The following is a 23,641-nucleotide window of genomic DNA, read 5'->3' on the forward strand; positions in this document are numbered from 1 at the left end:
AAAGTTGAAAACAATACAGAACTTGTTAAATCAGTGAAATTTTGATATCTTCAAACTGAATACCAAACCAAACATACAACACGTAACAATGGTGAAGTTTTTATATACTTCAAATCCGTACGTTTATTATTCTGGCAAAGTTTTTATGTACTTTAAACCGGACAGAAACAATTATAGGAGTAGAAAGCAACAAGGCTTTAGTCTCCAACAAAGTATATAGAAAACAGTTTAATAATCAACACAGAAACGTTAGTAATTTAAAATTCCTTAAGCTTGTGAGCGTTACTGTGTTAAAACAAAAATCAGAAAACAAAACTGTTAGAAGAATAAAGAAATCTAGAACACAATAAAGAATTAGAAATATTCCGAGTCCACAATTTTCTTGTGTGTCCTTAAGGTATTTTAACCCCCTCACACGTTGTCAAGGTAATGAATTAAATCGTCCCAGAATAAAACGGAATAAACCTTCCTGCAACAGTGGCAATACAAACTGCAGGATCCCAACGAACTCAAAGAACGGAGCAAAATCACACTTACGAATTTGAGAGAGAGAAACTGCGAATTAGGATGCAGTGTATTCAGAAAGAAAGAAGTTCTGGAGTATTTTTCGTATGTAGAAAATGGAGCCTTGCCTCAGAATTTATAGGCAATTATCAGAAGAGGTGTCTGGAAAAAGTGCCTTTTCAGAAGAATACGTTGTCTGCCACGGTTCTGCCGGGCTCTCTGAATCTGCCTGCCGCGGTTCCACCGCGACCGCAGCAGAACCGCGGTCAGATAGGCTCTCTGAATCTTCAGCAAGATTCTGGCGTATTTTCAGCAGTGACTTGTCCAAAAAATAATCTTATCGATCATTTTCCAAATTCAAAGTCGAGCCGAGCGAGCGACGACGACGACGGCGCGAGGGTTCATTCTCTTCAACTCCTTTTAAGAGCTTTAAGAAGTGATTCTATATATAAGCACACAAATGTGGTTGTCCCTCACCAATGAGGGACAAAGTGCAAGACAAAAGTTCACTTCTTCAAATTTTTCATTTTCCCTCCATTTTATTTCCCTCAATTTCCAATTCACACTTCTTCTACTTTAAATCCCAATGGCTTAAAGTCCAACATGATGTTCTGGTCAAACCTTAACCCAAGATTGAGAAGAAACGAAAGGATAATCGTTCAAATGGTTGATGCAACCAGCTAATGACAAGTAAAGGAACTTGAAAGCAATTAAATTAGCATTCATCTACAAGATTCAATCCAAGGGAGAAATACAAACTCACACGTCGAAAACTCAACAGAAGAATCTAAGAGAGGTTTAATTGTAAAGGATATAGCCACGGAGATTTTTGTTAGGTTTGTCATTATTTTCTTATCATATTCGATTTTACCTTTTCTCTCGAAGGAAAGAAAAAGAGTATCATAATTGAGTTTCACTTTTCCTAAAAGGAAAATACTACCATATTTGACAAATTATTTTTTTGGAGGAAATGGTTTGCACTTCTATAAATTGAAAATCCAACAATAGAATAGCGTCCACAATGTAGTTATTAAAATAATTTTGCTTAGTTGGAGATTATTCTCTTGATAATTTTTGTTTAAAGTAGTATTTTTCTCATACATAAGCCAATTGATCAAACCATATCACAGTATTGTGCCTCTTTTTGTATATTTTTTATCATTTAGATTTTGGTGACGTCTGTTATTTCGATTTCAACAATTTGTTCATTTATCTTCTGATGCAATTAAACATGGTACCTAGTTCAATATATCTTTCATTGTTTGCAATGTGTTTACCTCTATAAAGTCTTAATATTTACTTCAACTTCTTGGAATAATTCAGCAGCATGCAGAAGACCATTGAAAGATATCGTGAAAATACAAAAGAACCGCTAATAAGCAATAACAGCATTGAAATGGAGCACCACATGGAGGTCAGATTTCTTATGAATAATCTGGTTAACATGATTAATTGCTTCCAGGGTACTTGCTATACCATTTCAAAAGTGTGAATGAGGATGTTTGATTATGGACGTCCATTGTCTTGTGTTTAAGTCATTGTTCAAAATGAAATTATATATTGTACGATCTTTCGCTTTGTCAGTTTAGAACTAGCGCTAACTAGCACTTCAGTAATACACTGTAGCAGAGCCTAACCTAGCAATGTCAACTTCTTCCAATACTCATAATCCAACTCCCTCACCCATGAATCCTCTTTCACTTTCATCTTGTTCTCCTTCTCCTCCTACTCTAGTCAATCATGCTCATCACTTCATTTTCAAAAGTATTAATGAGGATGTTTGATTGTGGACTTCTATTGTTTTGTGTTTAAGTCATTATTCAAAATGGAAATACATTTACGATTTTTGCCTTTGGGAGTTTAGAACTAGCACTTAAACAATACATTGTAACAAGTAACGTTTCTCTCTCTAGAGAACCATCCTCTCAGCTTCAGTAGAACATGACTAGGAAGGCGAAGTTCGGAGGTGGAGGGAGCAGTAAAGTAAGTAGTTGTTGCGGAAGCCAAATGTATATAGTGTGAATAAGTCACAACTACTATACCAAAAATTATGACAACCACCAAATAATAAATAAGACAATAAAGCAACAATAAAGGGAACACCAGAATTTACGAGGTTCGGCTAATTTAGCTTACTCCTCGGACACAACCAATATTTTATTCCACTCCAAAAATACAAGTGAAATAATACTAAAGAGAGAAGATACAAATGCCTTAAACAGATGAGAAGGCAAATGAGAGGTGTGTTTAAAACCTAAACATTAAGCCTTCTTTTATAGGGGAAATTTTCCCCCAACTTTTGTTTTCCCACCGATGTGGGACAAACATTTTGTCAAATTCAACAAATCTCCACCTTGGCAAAATTCCACATCTTCAATTTTCTCTCAGTAACAAATTTTGGTTGTGTCTTCATCTTCAATCTTCAGTGTTCAACAATGTTGATCAAATCCAAACAATGTTGAAACTTGATCGCAGTCACCACCTTTGTCAGCATATCAGCAGGATTCTCCGTAGTATGAATTTTCTTCATTGTGACTCCACCTTCTTCTATGATTTCTCGTACAAAAGATATCGAACATCAATGTGCTTCGTCCTTGCATGATAAACTTGGTTCTTCGCTAATTGAATAGCACTTTGACTATCACAAAAAATTGTGATACCTTTTTGTTCAACACCAAGCTCCTTTAGCAATCCTTGAAGCCAAATTGCCTCCTTCACAGCCTCTGTAATAGCCATATACTCTGCCTCTGTTGTAGACAAAGCAACTGTTGACTGCAAAGTAGACTTCCAACTAACTGGTGCCTTTGCAAAAGTAAACACATAACCAGTAGTTGATCTTCGTTTGTCCAGATCACCCGCAAAATCTGAGTCACAATATCCAACTACAGACTGATTGTCTTCCTGCTCAAAAACTAACCCGACATCTACAGTATTATGAATATACCGTAGAATCCACTTCACAACTTGCCAATGCTCCTTCCCTGGATTGTGCATATATCTGCTAATAACTCCAACAGCTTGTGAAATGTCAGGCCTTGTGCAAACCATTGCATACATCAAGCTACCAACAGCATTTGCGTATGGTACCTTTGACATATACTTTCGTTCAACTTCATCCATTGGCGACATAGTAGTACTTAGCTTAAAATGGGAAGCAAGTGGAGTACTAACTGGCTTAGTCTTGTCATCTATGCCAAAACGTTGAAGTACTCTCTTCAAATATTCCTTTTGAGATAAACAGAGTTTCTTTGAACGTCTATCTCTAATTATCTCCATGCCAAGAATTTTCTTTGCCTCACCCAAATCCTTCATCTCGAACTCCTTCTTCAGTTGAATCTTCAACTTATCAATTTCTTCCAAATTTTTGGAAGCTATCAACATATCATCAACATATAGGAGAAGATATACAAAGGAACCATCTTTAAGCTTGTGCAAATACACACAATGATCGTATTTGCTTCTCTTGTACCCTTGCCGCAACATAAACTCATCAAATCGCTTGTACCATTGTCTAGAAGATTGTTTCAATCCGTACAACGATTTTTCAAGTTTGCACACCATATTTTCTTTTCCAGCAACTTTGAATCCTTCTGGCTGAGTCATGTAGATTTCCTCCTCCAAGTTTCCATGTAAAAACGCAGTTTTTACATCCATCTGAAATAGTTCCAAATCCAATTGTGCTACTAAAGCCAACATAATTCTAATGGAGGAATGTTTTACAACTGGAGAAAACACTTCATTGTAATCAATTCCCTCCTTTTGAGCATATCCTTTGGCCACCAATCTTGCTTTGTAGCGAACATCTAATTGGTTAAGAAATCCTTCTTTCTTTGCAAATACCCATTTGCACCCAATTGCTTTCTTTCCCTTCGGGAAATTGGCCAATCTCCATGTATGATTATGATGAAGGGACTGTATTTCATCATTCATGGCAATCCTCTACTTATCTTCTTCTGAACTTTGGACAACGTCTTTATAAGTAGTAGGAACATCATCAGCTACAATTGAGGTTGCACAAGCAACCGTCTTTATGAGACGAACAGGTTTCGTTATTGTTATTTTTGGCCTGCTGGTTGCTATTGATTCAAGTTGTTGTTGAGGTTCCTGAGTTGGAATCTCCTCTACTGGCTCTCCTTCTAGAGGATAATCTTCATTTGTTTCCTCCTCTGCTTCTTGTGTAGGAAAAATAAATTTTCCCTCAAACTCCACCTGCTTAGAAGCACCTTCATTTTGTTTGGTATCTTCTGTTACCTTATTTACCATAACAGATTCATCAAAGGTAACATCCCTGCTGAATATTACTTTCTTTGTCATAGGACACCATAAGCGATATCCTTTGACTCCAGAAGTAATTCCCATAAAAATAGCCTTCTTTGCCCTTGGATCCAATTTTGACTCTGTCACATGATAATATGCAGTTGAGCCAAACACGTGCAAAGAGTCATAATCTACAGCAGACTTTCCATACCATTTTTCAAATGGTGTCTTGCCATCAATAGCAGCAGATGGTAAGCGATTAATGAGGTGGCATGCATATGTAACTGCCTCAGCCCAAAATTCTTTGCCCAAGCCAGCATTGGACAACATACACCGTACCTTCTCCAGCAAGGTCCGGTTCATTCGTTCTGCCACTCCATTCTGTTGTGGTGTATGTCTAACAGTGAAGTGTCGGACGATGCCATCATTTTCACAGACCTTATTGAAATGATCATTTTTGTATTCACCTCTATTGTCTGTGCGAATACACTTGATCCTCTTGCCTGTTTGATTCTCCACCATCGTCTTCCATTTGAGAAAAATTCCCAACACTTCATCTTTGCTCTTCATTGTATACACCCATACTCTTCGGGAAAAATCATCAACAAAGGTTACAAAATAGTGCTTCCCATCCAATGAAGGTGTTTTGGAAGGACCCCAAACATCAGAGTGTACATAATCCAAAATGCCTTTAGTATTATGGACCGCTATACCAAATTTAACCCTTGTTTGTTTCCCTTTAACACAATGCTCACAAAACTCCAAGTTGCAAGCTTTGACTCCTTTTAACAATCCTTGATCTGATAGAGTTTTCAAGGATTTTCCTCCAGCATGTCCCAAGCGCATGTGCCATAGCTTGGTTGCTTCTGCCTCTTTGTTGTCACTGGATGTCACTGTCGCTGTCCCAATAACTGTACTGACACGATAGCGGTACATATTATTATTCTTCCTATTAGCCTTCATTACCACTAGTGCACCGGAGCATACTCTCATCACTCCATTTTCTGCAATGATTTTGAACCCTTTTGATTCAAGGGCTCCCACAGAGATGATATTCTTCTTCAAATCTGGTACATATCGAACATCTGTTAATGTTCTGATCATTCCATCGTGGTTCCTTAATCGTATTGAACCAATCCCATATGAGGTAAGAAGGCTGTTATCCGCTGTGTGAATAATTCCATATTCTCCTTCTTGAAAATCCACGAACCAGTCCCTGTTGGGACACATATGATAGCTACAAGCCGAGTCCATCAACCATATGTCTGATGATGTTGATGACTCTGTTGTAACTAATGAGAAGTCTGAATCATCACAATCAGCTATATTTGAATCCATAATGGCCTTTCCATTGTTATGTTTGGCCTTATTCTTCAACTTCGGACAGTCTTTCTTCCAGTGCCCTTTTCTCGACAAAAGGCACATTCATCTTTGCTGGGTCTGGATCTTGACTTGGATCTTCCCTTCTTTGTCCTCGTTTGATTTTGAGGACGAACCCTCACAAATAGTGCTTCTCCTTCTCCGCCCTTCTGTTTTTTTCGCTTTCTTTGTTCATAGCTGTACAAAGCTGAACAAACTTCTCTGAGAGAAACTTCATCATTTCCATGGAGTAGAGTAGTTTCAAGGTGCTCGTACTCATCAGGAAGTGACGCCAACAACATCAAGGCCAAGTCACCATCATCATAAGTTGTATCCATATTTTGCAAATCTGTGACCAACTTATTGAAACTGGTGATATGTTCATTCATCGTGGTACCAGGAACATAGGTGAAGTGAAACAGTCTCTTCTTCATGTACAATTTATTTTGACTGTTTTTCTTCAAAAATTTATCCTCCAGTGCTTTCCATAATTTACTTGCAGAAGTTTCCTTTGTGTATGAATATTTCTGCTCTCTAGCAAGGTAGGATCGAATGGTATCGCAAGCAACACGGTTGATAATTCTCCAATCTTCTTCTCCAATAACATCTGGTTTCTTTTCTTCAATGGCCAGATCTAGCCCTTGTTGAAAAAGGACATCTAGAACCTCGCCTTGCCACATCCCAAAATGTTCGAACCCGTCAAATATTTCTACCGCAAATTTCGCATTTGAGACAATTCTTGTCATAAGAGAAGATGCCAATGATGACGTGTTGTTGACACTTGATGTAGATTCTTCTTTTTTATTGTCTCCCATATTTGACACAAATATTATTTAATAGCTGACGACACAAATCAAGATTATTTCCTTTCTGATGTAGAAGATCAGACTAAGCTGCAACCACAGAGCATACTCAGACAGAACCTTGACTCAGTTACCAAGATAAATCTTTTCTGATGTGGAAGATCAGACTATGCTGCAACCACAGAGCATACTTAGACAGTACCTTGGCTCTGATACCAATTGTTGCGGAAGCCAAATGTATATAGTGTGAATAAGTCACAACTACTATACCAAAAATTATGACAACCACCAAATAATAAATAAGACAATAAAGCAACAATAAAGGGAACACCAGAATTTACGAGGTTCGGCTAATTTTGCCTACTCCTCGGACACAACCAATATTTTATTCCACTCCAAAAATACAAGTGAAATAATACTAAAGAGAGAAGATAAAAATGCCTTAAACAGATGAGAAGACAAATGAGAGGTGTGTTTAAAACCTAAACATTAAGCCTTCTTTTATAGGGGAAATTTCCCCCCAACTTTTGTTTTCCCACCGATGTGGGACAAACATTTTGTCAAATTCAATAGTAGTAACATCGAAATTGGGCAGAAGCAAGGACCAAATTCAAGTGATGTGAATAAATTTAGGAATATTAATGTAATGCAAGGGATTTTCCCGTTGGATCTTAGCCAACGGCCGGTGATGGAATCAAACCCATCTGAGGCAGCTAATACGTCTGGAAGCAGCGGTAAAGGGAGGAAATCTGGGGCCGACATGGTCGAAGAAGCAGACGTAAGGGAACAAAACAATGGGTAATTGTAACCCTAAGGAGAACTCAGGTCTGAAGGGGTCATGGACCGAGGTGGTAGGGCAAAACCCCCATCAAATAGGGTTTTAACTTAGCAATGGAGCAGAATACGGGAAACAACATCAAATTACAATGGATGGCATTAATGATGAAATTGACTATTGGAAATCAGCCGTAATATGTTATGGCATGGGGTCAAACCCCCCATAATCGGTTATGGAAGGTTACTTCAAAAGTATATGGGAGGATTCTGGAAATAGACTCTTACAGAAATACTGGGTAAGAGTGCGTATGATAGACCCTTGTGGTCCGACCCTTCCCCGGACCCCGCACATAGCAGGAGCTTAGTGCAACGGACTGCCCTTTTTTCAATCGAAGAGTTTTCATGGTGAGATTCCACACGATTGAGAACAGAACAAAATATGTAGAAGAAGGCATTAAGATTTTTGATAAGAAGCCAATTGTGGTGAAACCATGGAGACCAGACATCGAGTTCAACAAACAGGTGACTGATGAAAGACTTATGTGGGTTCAATTAATTGGATTGGATATTAAGTATCGGGACAAACATTATTAACAAAAATAGCAGAAATGATAAGGAAACCATTAAAAGCCGATAGAGCTACGACTGAGAAAGAGAGGCTGCAATATGCTAGAGTGCTAATATAAGTATCACTACAGCAGGAATATCCTAATAAAATCCTGTTTGAGTATGGGTGAAGAAAGATCATTGAACAACAAGTCTCATATGAATGGAAGCCAGTATTTTGCTCTAAGTTTGGGAGCTTTGGGCATGAATTGAAGGAGTGCAGGAAGCAGGTAAGAGAAGAGACGACACATAAAACTGATGATGAAATGAGGAAAAGAGAGGGGAAGGAACCGGTGAACCAGCCAATAAGAATGGAGGAGCGGCAAGTGGCAAGGGCACATCAAGGCCAAAACAAGGTGATGCACAACAGGAAAAACCTAAGGATACTTAGACCTTGACCATAGCAGGAGACAATATGAATGTACATACTCAACAAGGTCAGACCACTGGTAGAGACAACATGATAGTACATCCTCAACAGGTCAAATACATATGCAGCTTTAGCAGGAGGGGACAATGGGATAAGTGCAAAGGAAGCAGGAAAGGGCATGACTTATTGTAACCAGGAAGGAATAAACAGTTGAGGAAGCACAGAAGGGATGGATGGGGGATCGATCCCCTCCCTCCTTATGGATAGCTTTGGTTTCTGGAATTCTAGGGGCCTAAATAAAATAGCCAAACAACATGAAATGAACATGTTCATGCACAAACAGAAGGTTTGATTATTTGGGCTCCTGGAAAATAATTAAGAGGGCTAAGGCAATTAAGGCCTCTCTTATTCTTTGCGCAAGGTGTCCTTATTGTTGGGATAAAAAATAATATATATCCCGCCTAGGAATAATATTTACGGTAAATAACAATGACACAAAAGAGTAACAACGACACCAAATATTTTAACGGGGTAAATTACAATACCCGAGCGGAGCAATATAATACCACTATAATATTACAACTTGGTAGTGTCAAGAGACTACTACAACTTCGAAAGAAGTAACACTCTTTATTTTAAACACCTCACTACAATATTATTCACACTCACTATTTATCTTACAGACTATAATCTGTGGATTACTCTCTCTAACTCTTTGTTGCTTCTCTCGATTTGGTGTGTCTGAATTGAGAGAATGAGGCTGCTATTTATAGCCATCATTGCTGCCCAAGAAACCAATCAGATAAATTGGTTCATTGCAATTTGCAATTGCAAACCACTGGCGCCCACAGTTTTATTTTTCTCCCCGTCAATCACTCCTCTTTATTTTTCTTTTATTCAATATAGTAGGTGAGGTATGGACCCCACAACTCTCTCCCTTAATTTTGATTTTTCTTCTTCAGTCCAAGTCTTGTTCTCAATCTCTGAAAATCTTCAAACTTGAGAGGCTTTGTAAAAATGTCTGCAACTTGATCATCAGACTTCACATATTTGAGCTCGACTTCCTTCTTGGCAATGCACTCTCTGATGAAATGATACCTTGTATCTATATGCTTGCTTCGATCGTGATACACCAGATTCTTGGTAAGTGCCTGTGCAGATTTATTATCAATACAAATCTCTGTAGCCTCAATTTATGGCAAATTGAGCTCCTTCAATAATCTTCTTAGACAAATAGCATGACAGGTACATGATGTTGCTGCTATATATTCCGCTTCACAAGTCGAGAGAGTAACTATGGACTGTTTCTTTGAACTCCAAGAAATAACAGAATCACCCAAGAAAAATACAAAACCAGTTGTACTTTTTCTATAATCAATATCTCCCGCATAATCACTATCACAATATCCCACAAGGTTGAAATCATTAAAAGAAGAATAAAATAACCCAAAGTCAATCGTACCTTTTAGGTAACGAAGAATTCTTCTAGTGACTTTCAAATGAGTGGAGGTAAGAGCTTCGATGAAGCGGCTTACTACTCCAACTGCAAAGAGTATATCTGGTCTGGTACAAGTCAAGTACCTCAAACTTCCCACAAGACTTTTGAAAAATATGGGGTCCATTTTTTCTCCTTCATCAAACTTGGACATTTTTGTCCCACTCTCCATCAGCGTGTTCATGGGGTTGCAATCTAGCATGTTGAACTTCTTCAATATATCTTTTGTATAGCTTTTCTGAGAGATAAAAATTCCATCCTCCATCTGCTTCACTTCTAGGCCCAAGTAGTATGACATGAGCCCTACGTTCGTCATCTCGAACTCACGAGACATATCTTTCCTAAAAGCTTCACACAAACTTGGGTTATTACCCATGAAAATAATATCATCAACATAAAGACAAACAAGCAAGATATCTTCATTATTATGAACTTTAAGGTAAAGAGCATATTTATGGAGACAAAGAGTAAACACATTGTCTTGAAAATACTTGTCGATGCAACTATTCCATGCTCGCGGGGCTTGCTTCAATCCATATAAAGCTTTGTTCAACTTCAACACTTTATCTTCATGTTTTTGACCACGAAACCCAATGGTTGTTCAACATAGAATTCTTCTTCAAGATAGCCATTCAAGAAGGCTGACTTGACATCTAGTTGATAGATCTTCCACTTCATTTACACCGCTAAAGAGATCACCAACGAATCATCTCCATGCGGGCAATAAGTGCATAGACTTCTTCATAGTCAATGCCTTGCCTTTGCTTGTAGCCTTTAGCCACAAGTCGTGCCTTGTATCTCTCCACATCTCCATCAGCATTCTTCTTTGTCGTGTATACCCATTTCATTCCAATTGCTCGATGACCCTTAGGAAGAGTTGTTAACTTCAAAGTGTTGTTCTTCTCTATTGACTCAATCTCTTCATTCATGGCTTGTCTCCACTTTTTGTTTGTAACAGCTTCATCAAAGTTCATTGGTTCACTGTCAGCAAAGAGACAACATAAAAAATCAAAATTAGTAACTTCTTCTGTGTCCTCATAGAGCTCTTGAATACTCCTTGTCGCGGCTGTTCATTTGAACTTTCTTAAGAAGAGGGAGATGCAACATTGGTTGGAGAAGGAGGTGGTGTTATATCCTGCACAGGTTCCACGGTCTCTGGTTCTTCTTCATCACCAAACTATGGAAGAAAATCATATGAAGTTTTTTCTTGAGCTTCCCAATCCCATGCCAATTCTTCATCAAATTCAATATCGCGACTTACCACCACCTTGACATTGCTTGGGTTGTATAATTTGTAGCCTTTTGAACTCGTATCATAGCCAACAAATACATGCTTGACACTTCGATCGTCAAGCTTTTCTCTCCCTTGATGTGGCGCATGAGCATAGGCTATACTCCCAAAGATTCTCAAGCTGACACTTGGTTTTCTTCCACTCCATGCTTCTTGAGGGGTTTGATCTCTAACATTTCTTTGTTGGAGACCTGTTGTTCAAATACACTGCACAATAAACAGCTTCAGCTCAAAATTCCTTGGGCATACTTTTCGCTTTCAACATACGTCTAGCCATGTTAAGAATCGTTCGATTCTTTCTCTCTACAACACCATTTTGTTGGGGTGAATAAGGTACCGTTAGAGGGCGACGAATTTCATGAGATTGACAGAAGTCATTAAATTCGTTTGAAGTGCATTCGCCTCCTCTATCGGATCTCAGAGCTTTAATTTCATAGCCACTTTCTTTCTCCACAAGTACTTTGAAAATTTTTAAAAGCAGCAAAAGCTTCAGATTTTTGGTGCAAGAAATAAACCTAAGTCTTTCTACTAAATTCATCAATAAAAAGCAGAAAGTATTTACTTTTACCAAAAGAAGGTAGATTGATTGGTCCACACACAACAGTGTGAACAAGCTGGAGCGGCTTGGTTGATCTTGACATAGCCTCCTTTGGAAAACTCCTCGCATGTTTTCCAAGACGACAAGATTCACACAATTGATTGGGATGGTTGATTGATAGTATCCCATGCACCATGTTCTTTTCTCCCATTGATTTGAGTGCTTCAAAATTCAAGTGCCCAAATCGCATGTGCCAACACCATGATTCATCTTGCACATTAGCCTTCAAACACTTTGCATCAATTATTTTAAGATTCAGAGAAAATAATCTATTCTTTGTCATATGCACTTTAGCAATTAGAATTCCACTTGAATCTCTAAGCCAAAGATGCATATTTTTCATGTGGATATCATATTCCTTTTCAAGAAGTTGGCCCAAACTCAAAATATTACTTTTTAATTTTGGTACATAATAAACATCTTGAATTAGCTTGTGACTACCATCTTTACAGGAGATCAGAATTGTACCTATCCCTTCGATTTGAATATTTGAGGTATCTCCAAAAGAAACATTACCTCTCACCGTTTTATTGATCTCCACAAACTTTTCTTTGCATCCACACATATGATTGCTTGCTCCAATGTCCAAATACAACGAGCTGCAATCATCCCTGTCTTCTTCCTTGAGTGCTATCAACAACGTTGACTCAACTTCTTCTTTCTTGTCGTCAACAAGGTTAGCTTTTTTCTTAACATTGCTACGACATTCCCAAGAGTAATGACCAAATTTATGACAATTATAACACTTAATTTTTGATTTGTTATACCTTTGTCCATTATTTTCTTGGTAGTAGCCACGCCCTCTTCCTCCTCTTTGTCCACGACCACGACCTCTGAATATTTGGTGGATTTTAGCTTCATTGTTGAAGTTGTTACTGTTACTTCTTCCTCGTCCATGACCGCCACGGCCTCGTCCCCGTACATTCCCTCGATAGCTCTTTTCACCTCCATAATCCTTGAAGGATGCCTGAGTTTTAAGAAGTTTCTCTAGTGGCACTTCTTGTCTCCTTTTGATTTTTTCTTCGCGGGCTTGTAAAGAACCCTCCAATTGCTCCACCATCATTGAGTCTAAATCTTTAGACTCTTCAATAGCACACACCACAAAATCAAATTTAGGTGTTAAAGTGCGAAGGATCTGTTCTACCACACGGACATCTTCTATGTCCTCCCCGTATCGTCTCAATTGATTTATAACAGCCTTCACTTTTGAACAATAATCCGAAACGCATTCAGATTCTTTCATTTTTAAAACTTCAAAATCAGCCCTTAGAGTTTGAAGTTTTACCTTCCTCACCTTGTCAACTCCTTGAAGAGAATTTTGTAAAATCTCCTAAGCTTCCTTTGAGGTGGTAGCATTTGCCACCTTCTCAAACATGGCATCATCCAAACGTTAGTGGATGAGCATGAAGGCTTGTTGATCCTTCTTCTTTGTCTTTGCCAAGACCTCTTTTTCATTTTGAGGCAGAGCTTCCTCATTATCGGGTTTTGCATACCCTCTATCTACCCTTTCCCACACATCCTGGGAGCCAAGATTGGCTTTCATACGTAGACACCATTTCTCATAATTATCTTTTGTCAGACGGGGGTACTAAAAAGACAGCGGACTATTATTCGTCATGGCTCTGATACCACGTTGTTGGGATAAAAAATAATATATATCCCGCCCAGGAATAATATTCACGGTAAATAACAATGACATAAGAGAGTAACAACAACACCAAATATTTTAACGGGGTAAATTACAATACCTGAGCGGAACAATATAATACCACTATAATATTACAACTTGGTAGTGTCATGAGACTACTACAACTTCGAAAGAAGTAACACTCTTTATTTTAAACACCTCACTACAATATTACTCCCACTCACTATTTATCTCACATACTACAATCTGTGGATTACTCTCTCTAAATCTCTGTTGCTTCTTTCGATTTGGTATGTTTGAATTGAGAGAATGAGGCTGCTATTTATAGCTATCATTGCTGCCCAAGAAACCAATTAGATAAATTAGTTCATTGCAATTAGCAATTGCAAACCATTGGCACCCACTGTTTTGTTTTTCTCCCCGTCAATCACTCCTTTTTCTTTTTCTTTTATTCAATGTAGTAGGTGAAGTATGGACCTCACACTTATGTTATCAATCATTCATCCCATCCAGCACGAAGGGTGTGGCTATTGTGGAAACCTTAATTATTTGTAGCGAATGGTAACTGAGCAACTAATTCATAGTGAGATTATTCATTTAAGAACAAGGAAGAAATTCAACATCGCAATGGTGTGTGGATATAATGATCACGCATTGAGAAAGACATTGTGGAGAGACATTGAACTGTTAGCTGGACAAATGCAAGGTGCTTGGGTTGTGATGGGAAATTTCAACTCTCTACTACATCAAGAGGACAAAGTAGGAAGAATTGCCGAAATCAGAGACTTTAGAAACCTTGTGGCCTACTGTAGGGGTATCAATGGTTCGGTTCGGTCAACTATTTTATAAAATTTATACCATACCCTTTTTTCGGTTATTCTATTATGTATAACCAAAATTAAACTTTTCGAAACCATCCCAATCACGTCGGTTTCTCTTCGGTATCAGTACGGTTCGATTATTTTTTGGTATTTCTTTTAATGTCATGTAAAATTCACTAGTAGACGTAGAATGCAGTAGCATATGTTCTTTTATATGACCTAGCAAAAGTCTATAGATATTTTTACCGTTTAAAGGGTGATGAATTAAAAAAACATGAAAGATAACTAGAGTATAGATCCATCAACTATTCTACAGCAACATAAAAGCATCCAAGTAAAAGCAAAGAAAATATCAATCACACGAGTGGAAAGATATTAACCAAGTTGGGACCCAAGAATAAAGTCAATAGAAGATTAAATATTCAAAAAGATAAATCTAAATTATATGAAAGGAAACATATTCAATACTAATCATAATTGCTAGAATACTTTGTGTCTTGCTAATACAAATACTTGAAATAACTTAGTTTAAGTAGAAGTAGCATAATAGGTTTTAGGAATAGGTATTTTGAGTTTAATTACTTGTTGGCTTGTAATAGTTTTCATAATTCCAAGACCCAAAGAAAAATTTAATGCTTTATTATATTTAAACTTACTATATAAATATATTTTTCACATATAAAATTTATTTTGTACGGTTCGGTATTTTTTCGGTTTATTTTTATAAAATAAAAAACCTACCCTAATTATCGGTACAGTTATAGATTTATATAAAAATCTACGGGTTTTTTGAAAGAAACCTAAAAATCGGTTCGGTTTGGTGCAGTTCGGTCGGTTTAGTCGGTTTTCAAATATCCATTGACACCCCTAGACTACTGTGACTTATTTGATATGAAGTCTTCTGATAAAAATGGAATAACAAGCAACAGGGTCTCGATAGAGTAATAAGTAGAATCGACAAGGTATTGATAAAAAAGATTGATTTTGTAGCCATCCTGCTTCTGACGTGCATATATGCAAGAGGGACTGTTTGATCATTACAACAACAATAACTACCCAGTAAAATCCTACATAGTGGGGTCTGGGGAGGTAATATGTACGCAGACCTTACCCTTGTCTCGATAGGGCAGAGAGGTTGTTTCCGATAGACCCTCGGCTCAGAAAGACGGAAATAACAAACAAGAAAAGAGAATTCATTAGTAACTCCAGTAGAAACCATAATAGTAACAGAAGCATAAAAACCAAAAGATGAATGACATGCACTAACAGTAACCAGGGTCTAAGGCCTGGGGCTAAGATAAACAGCAAGAATAGTGTGGGTTCAACATAAACTGCAAGTCATCTAAGGTCAACCCTAATCCAACCCCGCCTCACCCCCGGTATGAAGTAAGGAAAGCTCTACAACCCCTATCGTACAACCCTAATGCTTGATCTCCAGGCCTTCCTATCAAGGGCCATGTCCTCGGAAATCTGCAGTCGTACCATGTCCTGCCTGATCACTTCTCCCCAATACTTCTTAGGTCTCGCTCTACCTCTTCTCGTACCCACCACGGCCAACCGCTCACACCTCCTCACTGGTGCATCAAGGCTTCTCCTCTGCACGTGCCCAAACCATCTGAGCCTCGCTTCCCGTATCTTGTCATCCATAGGGGCGACACCCACCTTCTTCCTAATATCTTCATTCCTAATCTTGTGTATCCTAGTGTGCCCATACATCCACCTCAGCATCCGCATCTCTGCTACTTTCATCCTCTGGATATGAGAGTTCTTAACCGGCCAACACTCTGCCCCATACAACATGGCCGGTCTAACCACAACTCTATAAAACTTACCTTTGAGTATCGGTGGCACTTTCTTGTCACACAAGACTCCAGATGCAAGCCTCCATTTCATCCAGCCCGCCCCTATGCGGTGAGTGACGTCCTCGTCGATCTCTCCGTCTCCCTGAATGATCGACCCAAGGTACTTGAAGCTATCTCTCTTGGGGATGACCTGTGACCCAAGCCTCACGTCCCCGCCTACTTCCCTCGACTCAACGCTAAACTTGCACTCTAGGTACTCTGCCTTAGACCTGCTCAATTTGAAACCCTTAGACTCAAGAGTCTGTCTCCAAACCTCCAATACTATAACATGTGGAGTCTAGTTGAGGACTTCAAGACAAGGGTGAGTGAAAGCTGGTCTAAACACATATATGGGACAAAAATGTACAAGCTGGTAGGGAAGATAAACAGACTAAAGAGAATATTCATGAAGTTAAACAAAGATACAGAAGCAGAAAAGCAAGCAGATAAAGCAATGCAGAATCCATGGGTCTGTCAGGCAGCAGGATCCTAGAAATGAGAAGCTGATAAATTAGGAGGTCATGCCGACAAAACAATGTATCTATTGGAAGAAGGCTAGAGATGAATTCCTAAAGCAAACAAGTAAAGTGCAATGGTTAAAATATGGAGACCAGAATACCAAATTCTTCCACAACATGATAAAGGCAAGAAGAACAATAAATATAGTTTTTACAGCGAAGAATATACATGGAACAACAGTGACCTCAACAAAGGAAGTAGCAGAAGCATTTTAGGAATTCTACAAAGCATTGCTGGGGACTGCACAATACAAAAGGGTGCATGTGGCCAGTAACATAATTAAAGCAGGAAAGGTGATAACAGCTTATCAAAGAAACATGTTAGAAACATAATTCTCAAGTGACGAGGTCAAGAAAGCTTTATGGGATATTCCAAGAGATAAAGCACCAGGACCAGATGGTTATGCGAGTCAATTTTTTAAAGATAGTTGGGACATAGTTGGGAAGGATGTAACATGTGAAGTGTTGGAGTTCTTTCAAGAAGGAAGAATGCTCTTCGCCTAAAATAGTACACTGATCACACTCATACCAAAAGGAAGTATTGCGACAACAATTGGAGACTATAGACCCATTGCATGCTGCAATACAATCTAAACTATCTCCAAAATGTTGTGCAATAGACTGAAGACGGTTCTGCCCAGCATTATTTCACCCAATCAAAGTGCGTTTATGGCTGGAAGAACAATTAAGCAGAATATATTGGTGTGCCAAGACTTGGTAAGGTAAGAAAGAACTTCATCAAAATTTGTTTGATCAAGATCGACTTAAAGAAAGCCTATGACTCAGTGGAATAGGAATTTGTTGAAGAAATGCTCTATGCAATGAATTTTCCTAGGAAATTCATAATGTGATAATGGCATGCATCCACACTCCCGTATAATATTGCGTTGAATGGAGGAACATATGACAATATTAATGGGAGGAGAGGACTTAGGCAAAGTGACCCAATTTTACAACTCCTACTTATGGTGTGCATGGAATACTTCACCAGAATTATAGCCTATTTAGCAAAACATGAGGGGTTTGCATATCATACAAGAAGTAAAGGGATGAAGTTAAACCACTTATGCTTTGGTGATGATGTTTTAATATTTTGTAAAGGAGAATTTCATGCTGTGCTATTAATGCTTAGAGGGTTTGAGAATTTTTCAAAGGCATCAGGTCTAACAGTAAATGTAAGCAAGTCCAATGTATATTGTGCAAACATGAATGTGCTAGAGATAGCAAATTTATGTGAGTTAACAGGTTATCAAAGAGGTGCATTACCATTCATATACCTGGGGTGCCTGTATCATCAAAGAAGTTGAATGATGTGGATTGTGAAATGTTAATGAACAAGTTGCTGATTAAAATCAAAGGGTAGCGGTTGAGGAACCAATACTATGCAAGGAAAGTGCAGCTTATAAATGCAGTACTAATGCACCTTCACACCTATTGTGCGTCTATCTTCATGCTACCAAAGAAGACAATGGAGCATTATTAGCATATGCAGGAACTATCTGTGGGATGCGAAAGCAATAAGTAGTAGGGCCCCACTAGTGGCATGGGACATAGTATGTAGACCAAAAAGAGAGGGAGGACTTGTCATCTCAGAATGCATAACCTGGAATGATGCAGCTCTAGCCAAGTATCTGTGGAATATAGCCAAAAAGAGTGATACATTATGGGTTCAATGGGTAAACCATATATACTTAAAAGATGCAAAATGGTGGCAATATCAACCTCCTCAGGACTGCGCTTGGCACTTGAAGAAAATATGTACAATCAAGAATAATTATTCTCCTGGTTTTATACAGAAAGGGTGGCTACAGGAAAGAAACAAATATACAGTAAAGAAAGGATATAAATAGAGTCGAGGGAAGGTAGAACAATGGCCTTATGAAAGATGGGTATGGAACAAGAATAACCTACCAAAACACAACTTTATATGCTGGCTAGATAGAACATGCTTACTTGGTGGTGCAGATGATGAATCCTTGCAACAACTTTATACAACTTTGGATAGACTAAACAAATATGGTATAAGACAAGATAGAACATGCTTACTTGGTGGTGCAGATGATAAATCCTTGCAACCACTATTCTTTAACTGTCAATCCTCCAGAAAATGTATTGAAGCAATGCTTAACTAGCTGGGTATTCGACTCAGATAGCTTGATCTACAGGGGATCTGGAAAAGACTGAGCAGAGTAATTAAAGAGAAACTATGTACAGCTTTTGTGATAACAATAATGGCAGCAGTTATATATGGCAAACGGAAGGCAAGGAATGTAGCTCTATGGCAAAACAAGGTACCATGGGCTGAGAAAGTATGGCAGAAAATCAAGGAGGAGGGATTCTGCAGAGTTGAGATGAGAATGCACATGCAGCAAAATAGGAAAGAATTGGAGTGGATAGAAAAACTGCATAGATAAATAGCAAGAATAAATTAGTTTCTAACTCCCTAGGATGATTTTGTAGTAGGATCTCAGTAGATAGACCTTCCTGATAGGGATATCTATAAGAAGTACATTGTAAAGCACCTATACAAACTACACTATAGTCTCTTTTGTTCTCGAGTTTGAAATGCCAATTATTTTTGAGATTCTGAGAAGGTCAGGCCTCATGCCCCTATTCTCCAAATATATTTTTGCTATTTTGATTTCAATAATATAATATTGCAGTATTATTTTTGTTATTCCACTACTATTCCAACATAACATGCCCTACTTTGCCCCCAAAAGATGAATATACATTTACTTCATCATTTATTACTCAAACATGGATCAATTCAATCCCCCATTATTACGTGTTTATAATTTTGTAATATATATGTTTATATTCAATCAGTAAATGAAATGATCACCCCAAAGAACATAAAGTTGTTAGTTGTGATGTAAAGATGGATCAGATAAGCAATTCTTTTTTTTTTCACCTCGTGGAAATTTTCCCCATGTTTTCTCCTCATGCTATTACATAGTAATTGATTTTGATTTGCAGCACTTGAAGGAAGAAACAGCAAACATAGCAAAGAAGATCGAGATCCTTGAAGTTTCTAAGAGGTATTGTGCTAGCAGTTACATTTCCCCCTGCATTCTTCATTGTGATACTCTCTCTTTTATATTTCTCAGCATATTCAGTGCAATCTTGAATTTGAAATGCTTAGGAAGCTAATGGGTCAAGGTATTGGATCATGTTCAATGAATGAACTTCAAGAGATCGACAGCCAGCTGGAAAAAAGCCTGAAGAATATCAGGGCAAGAAAGGTATTAATATACCAATTTAAATTATATACGCGGATAGTGTAACCAATATGTGTCCTGCAAAGAGGAGTTGATTCCCTTTTCTTCCTCTTTGGTAATTGGTGACTCCTAAAATGTATAAGTGATTTGCCTTCATTGATTAACCAGTTGTTTATTGGTCATTTTCTAGACTCAATTATTGAAGGACGAAATAGAACGGTTAAAAGCCAAGGTATGATGAAACAACTTCAACGCATTTCAGGGTGTTTATTAATTAGTACTACTTATTTAAATGTTCCCTCTACTAGCAGCCTTTTGTTTCCTCTTGTGCAGGAAAAACAATTGCTTGAAGAAAATGAAAGGTTATCTGAAGAGGTGAATTAATTAAGTTTCCCATATATCTGCTCTGCCGAATAATAATAATATATCTTGTCAAAGTGGTCGGGGCCATGTTTGTATCATTTTTTTTGGTTTATTCTTCTAAACTAAATTAACTTAAAGGGGTTTAGATCAATGAAGCTCTACAGTTTATGAAACTGCATGTTCAATTCCAAGAACCACATGTGAGAGTAAACTCTGCAATTATATACGACTAATGTTAATGCTAAAGCAATCTTAGACCCAATAATTAAAGTTTGAAGCCTGTCTAAAATATGAGTTTAAGTTATATGCATTAACAGTAAAAAAAATTATATACCATACCAGTTAGAAGAGGTCGTTAATTACTCTGCTTTCTAGGTTACCATATCAATCTTGATATGAGAAATTACCTGTTGTTGTAAGTCCGTTGAGTTCCATTCGGATGTGGGAAGGAAATTTGGACTTCTTATATGGTTTTGGGCAATCCTCATCTCGTGAGCTAACTTTCAGGGTAGAGTTAGGTCCAAAGTTCATTTTCTTATCATGGTATCAGAATTCTCACTTTGTTGTTTACTCGATGTTTGACCCCCATCTTATTTTGTTCACACTCTAGATGTTCAGTCCTAAGCGTACAGGGCCATTGAGTCCCATATTGGCTATGAGAAGGAAAATTGGACTTCTTATATGGTCTTAGGTAATTCTAACCTCATAAACTAGAGTTTGGAGTTATTAAGTCCAAGGTCCATTTTCTTGTCAAAATCAACTTAATCTAATCTTGTAAAAGTTCTAAATAACATCAGTGTCCAAAATATTACTCATAAAGTTTATGTATGAACTGGTTTTGTTGACAATTCTTATCATCATGTTGATAGTGTGGGCTAAGGCGGAAACCAGAAGCACCACCACCTCCCCTAACACGAATATCCCAACAGAAAGAAACGGCAAGCTGTAGCCATAGTGTCCAGAATACAGAGGTGGAGACTGATTTGTTTATTGGTCTTCCTGACATTTGTTGGTCGTAGCTGCTGGAATAATTTGCTCAAATTCGATAGAAGCATTAAAAGCATGCAAATACAAAAAAATAAGGTATACGAGTGAAAGATCTTTTTTGCGTTTTTTCCCTTTGCTGCTTCTTGCTTAATGTATCTATATTTCCATGAATAATGGTTGTAAAGAAGCCTGATTTAATTGCATATTCATAAAGCTTATTCTCGTTCATGCAGTATTAATTCTAAACTTTTTATTTTCTCCCAACCCTTCAAACTTATTATTTGGAAACTGAAAAACACAGTGCGTGGCTACTAAGAGTTCATATTTCCTTTTTCATATCACAAAAAAGAAAGGAAAAGAAAAGCCCATTCGGATTCTAAAAGGCATTTGGTTGTAGATGGTTGAGGAATGAGATTGGTAAAAATTTCACGGGGCGCGCTATTTGATCACCCTCATTTAACTTGTATTAATTTTTAAAAAAAATTAATTATTACTCAAAGTACAGGTAACTTCAGACTATTTTCTCCTCCCTTCTTTTTCTTCTTTTTCTTCTTTTTCTTAGTTGCTGTGAAAGCAAAGGTGACAATGGATTTACATGATGTTTATGAGAAGATTTTAAGACGATTTATGGTATTTTACAGTAGTGAGCTGATGTGATGCTCCTCTCTTTGCTACTGCTTGAGGTTTCTTCTTCTTCCTCTTAGTTGCAAAATGAGTTTGTTAGATTTGTTGTTATGTTTCAAATTTGAGCTCATTTGAAATAGATTTGGGTGCTGGAACGAAGAAATTTTTATTTATGGGCAATTCGCACTTCAGAGTTTAGACTAAAGTCAAGTGCATAAAAAAATTAGTTGCACTGGCCAATTAAGTCTTAAGTGCATCTTAGGCGTAATTTTTGCACTTCAGACTAAAAAAAGTCTTAAGTGCATGATTTAGACTAAAACAATCTGAAGTGCATCTTAAGTTTGCAACTTCAAACGCGAATTTCAACTTCAAATTCGCTAACTGAAATTGAGCCTAAAGCAGGTAAACTTGTAAATTTTTATGCAATATAAGTATAACTTCAATAGTCACCGTAAAACTAGATATATTATATATGTAAATCCCCTCTAGATTGAAAAGACATAAACTATTGGACGATATATTGTCATAGATAATAAACTTTTGAAGAAATCCTAATTTATAATAGGACTCATAAAACACACAAGAGGTCCTAAAACTTTCAATGTTACACTAATTATGTAGCTGATTTGAATAAACTGTTAGCAGTTCTAATTGTAACACCTTAATTTTGGGGATAATGACCACGGAAAGAAAATCATGTGCTCTTCTTTTTTCTTGGAGAAATATACTGAATAGGGCATTCACAAAATGAAATAGCACACCTAGGCCTCATTTTCTTTTCTTTCCTTCTTTCCATTTCTTTCGGTGAATATTTATTATAGATACACAATTAGGATAATATTTACCCGTTTCAGCTAGGTTTTTCTATTTACAAAATGTAGCTAGTTTTTTTTTTTTTTTTTACAAAATATGTACATATCTGGTCAAACACATAGAATTTATATACGACTTGCATACAATTTTTTATTTTATAGAATTCGTCAAGCATACATCTTATATACAGTATTTTTGTATACGGCTAAAATCGGGAAGACCAATTTTACAATCGACAAGTCATTGAGCTCTAGCGCGTCGTTCTGCGGTTTAAGGCCATGAGCAGCTTCACTTTAGGTATTATGACTTGTATGCGGGGTCAGAATCGAATTTCGGGAAGTTCGGAATTGATTTGGAAAGAGAATTTTATTTCGGAAGCTTTAAGTTGAAAGAATTAACTAAGATTGGAGTTTTGAGTAAACGACCTCGGAATCGAGATTCGAAGGTTCCAGTAGGTTCGTATGATGATTTTAGACTTGGGCATATGTCCGGATCGGGTTTTGGAAGATCCGGGTATATTTCGGCACCTATTGTGGAAGTTAGCATTTTTGAAGAATTTCAGAAGTTTGGGTTGAAGTGCATTTCAGTGTTATCGATATCCATTTGGGATTTCGAGTTTGGGAATAGCTCCGTATGGTGATTCTGGTGTTGGGAGCGCGATCGGAAGTGAATTCGGAGGTCCGTGGGTCATTTTGGAGTCATTTGGCTAAAGATAGAAATTTGATGGTTTTTGAGAAGTTTGACC

The 23,641-nt window shown here is 37.6% G+C and overlaps 1 protein-coding gene across 5 annotated transcripts in view; it reads left to right on the forward strand.

The window, feature by feature from the left end:
- LOC107818587 (MADS-box protein AGL42-like) overlaps positions 1-21,685 on the forward strand; it is a 55,479-nt gene extending 33,794 nt beyond the window's left edge. For 2 of the 5 annotated variants that reach the window (XM_075225272.1, XM_075225274.1), the window contains 6 exons: positions 1,831-1,918; positions 19,868-19,929; positions 20,034-20,133; positions 20,300-20,341; positions 20,443-20,484; positions 21,342-21,685. In XM_075225272.1, coding sequence (XP_075081373.1) covers positions 1,831-1,918; positions 19,868-19,929; positions 20,034-20,133; positions 20,300-20,341; positions 20,443-20,484; positions 21,342-21,491 — 484 coding nt within the window. In that variant the 3' untranslated portion in view covers positions 21,492-21,685. Of the gene's footprint in view, positions 1-1,827; positions 1,919-19,867; positions 19,930-20,033; positions 20,134-20,299; positions 20,342-20,442; positions 20,485-21,082; positions 21,164-21,341 lie in introns of all 5 variants that reach the window. The other 3 variants (XM_075225271.1, XM_075225270.1, XM_075225273.1) reach the window with 2 other exon arrangements.
- Positions 21,686-23,641: the final 1,956 nt, after the last annotated feature.

The sequence above is a fragment of the Nicotiana tabacum genome, chromosome 11 (genome assembly GCF_000715075.1).
Source record: "Nicotiana tabacum cultivar K326 chromosome 11, ASM71507v2, whole genome shotgun sequence".
Lineage (NCBI taxonomy): Eukaryota > Viridiplantae > Streptophyta > Magnoliopsida > Solanales > Solanaceae > Nicotiana > Nicotiana tabacum.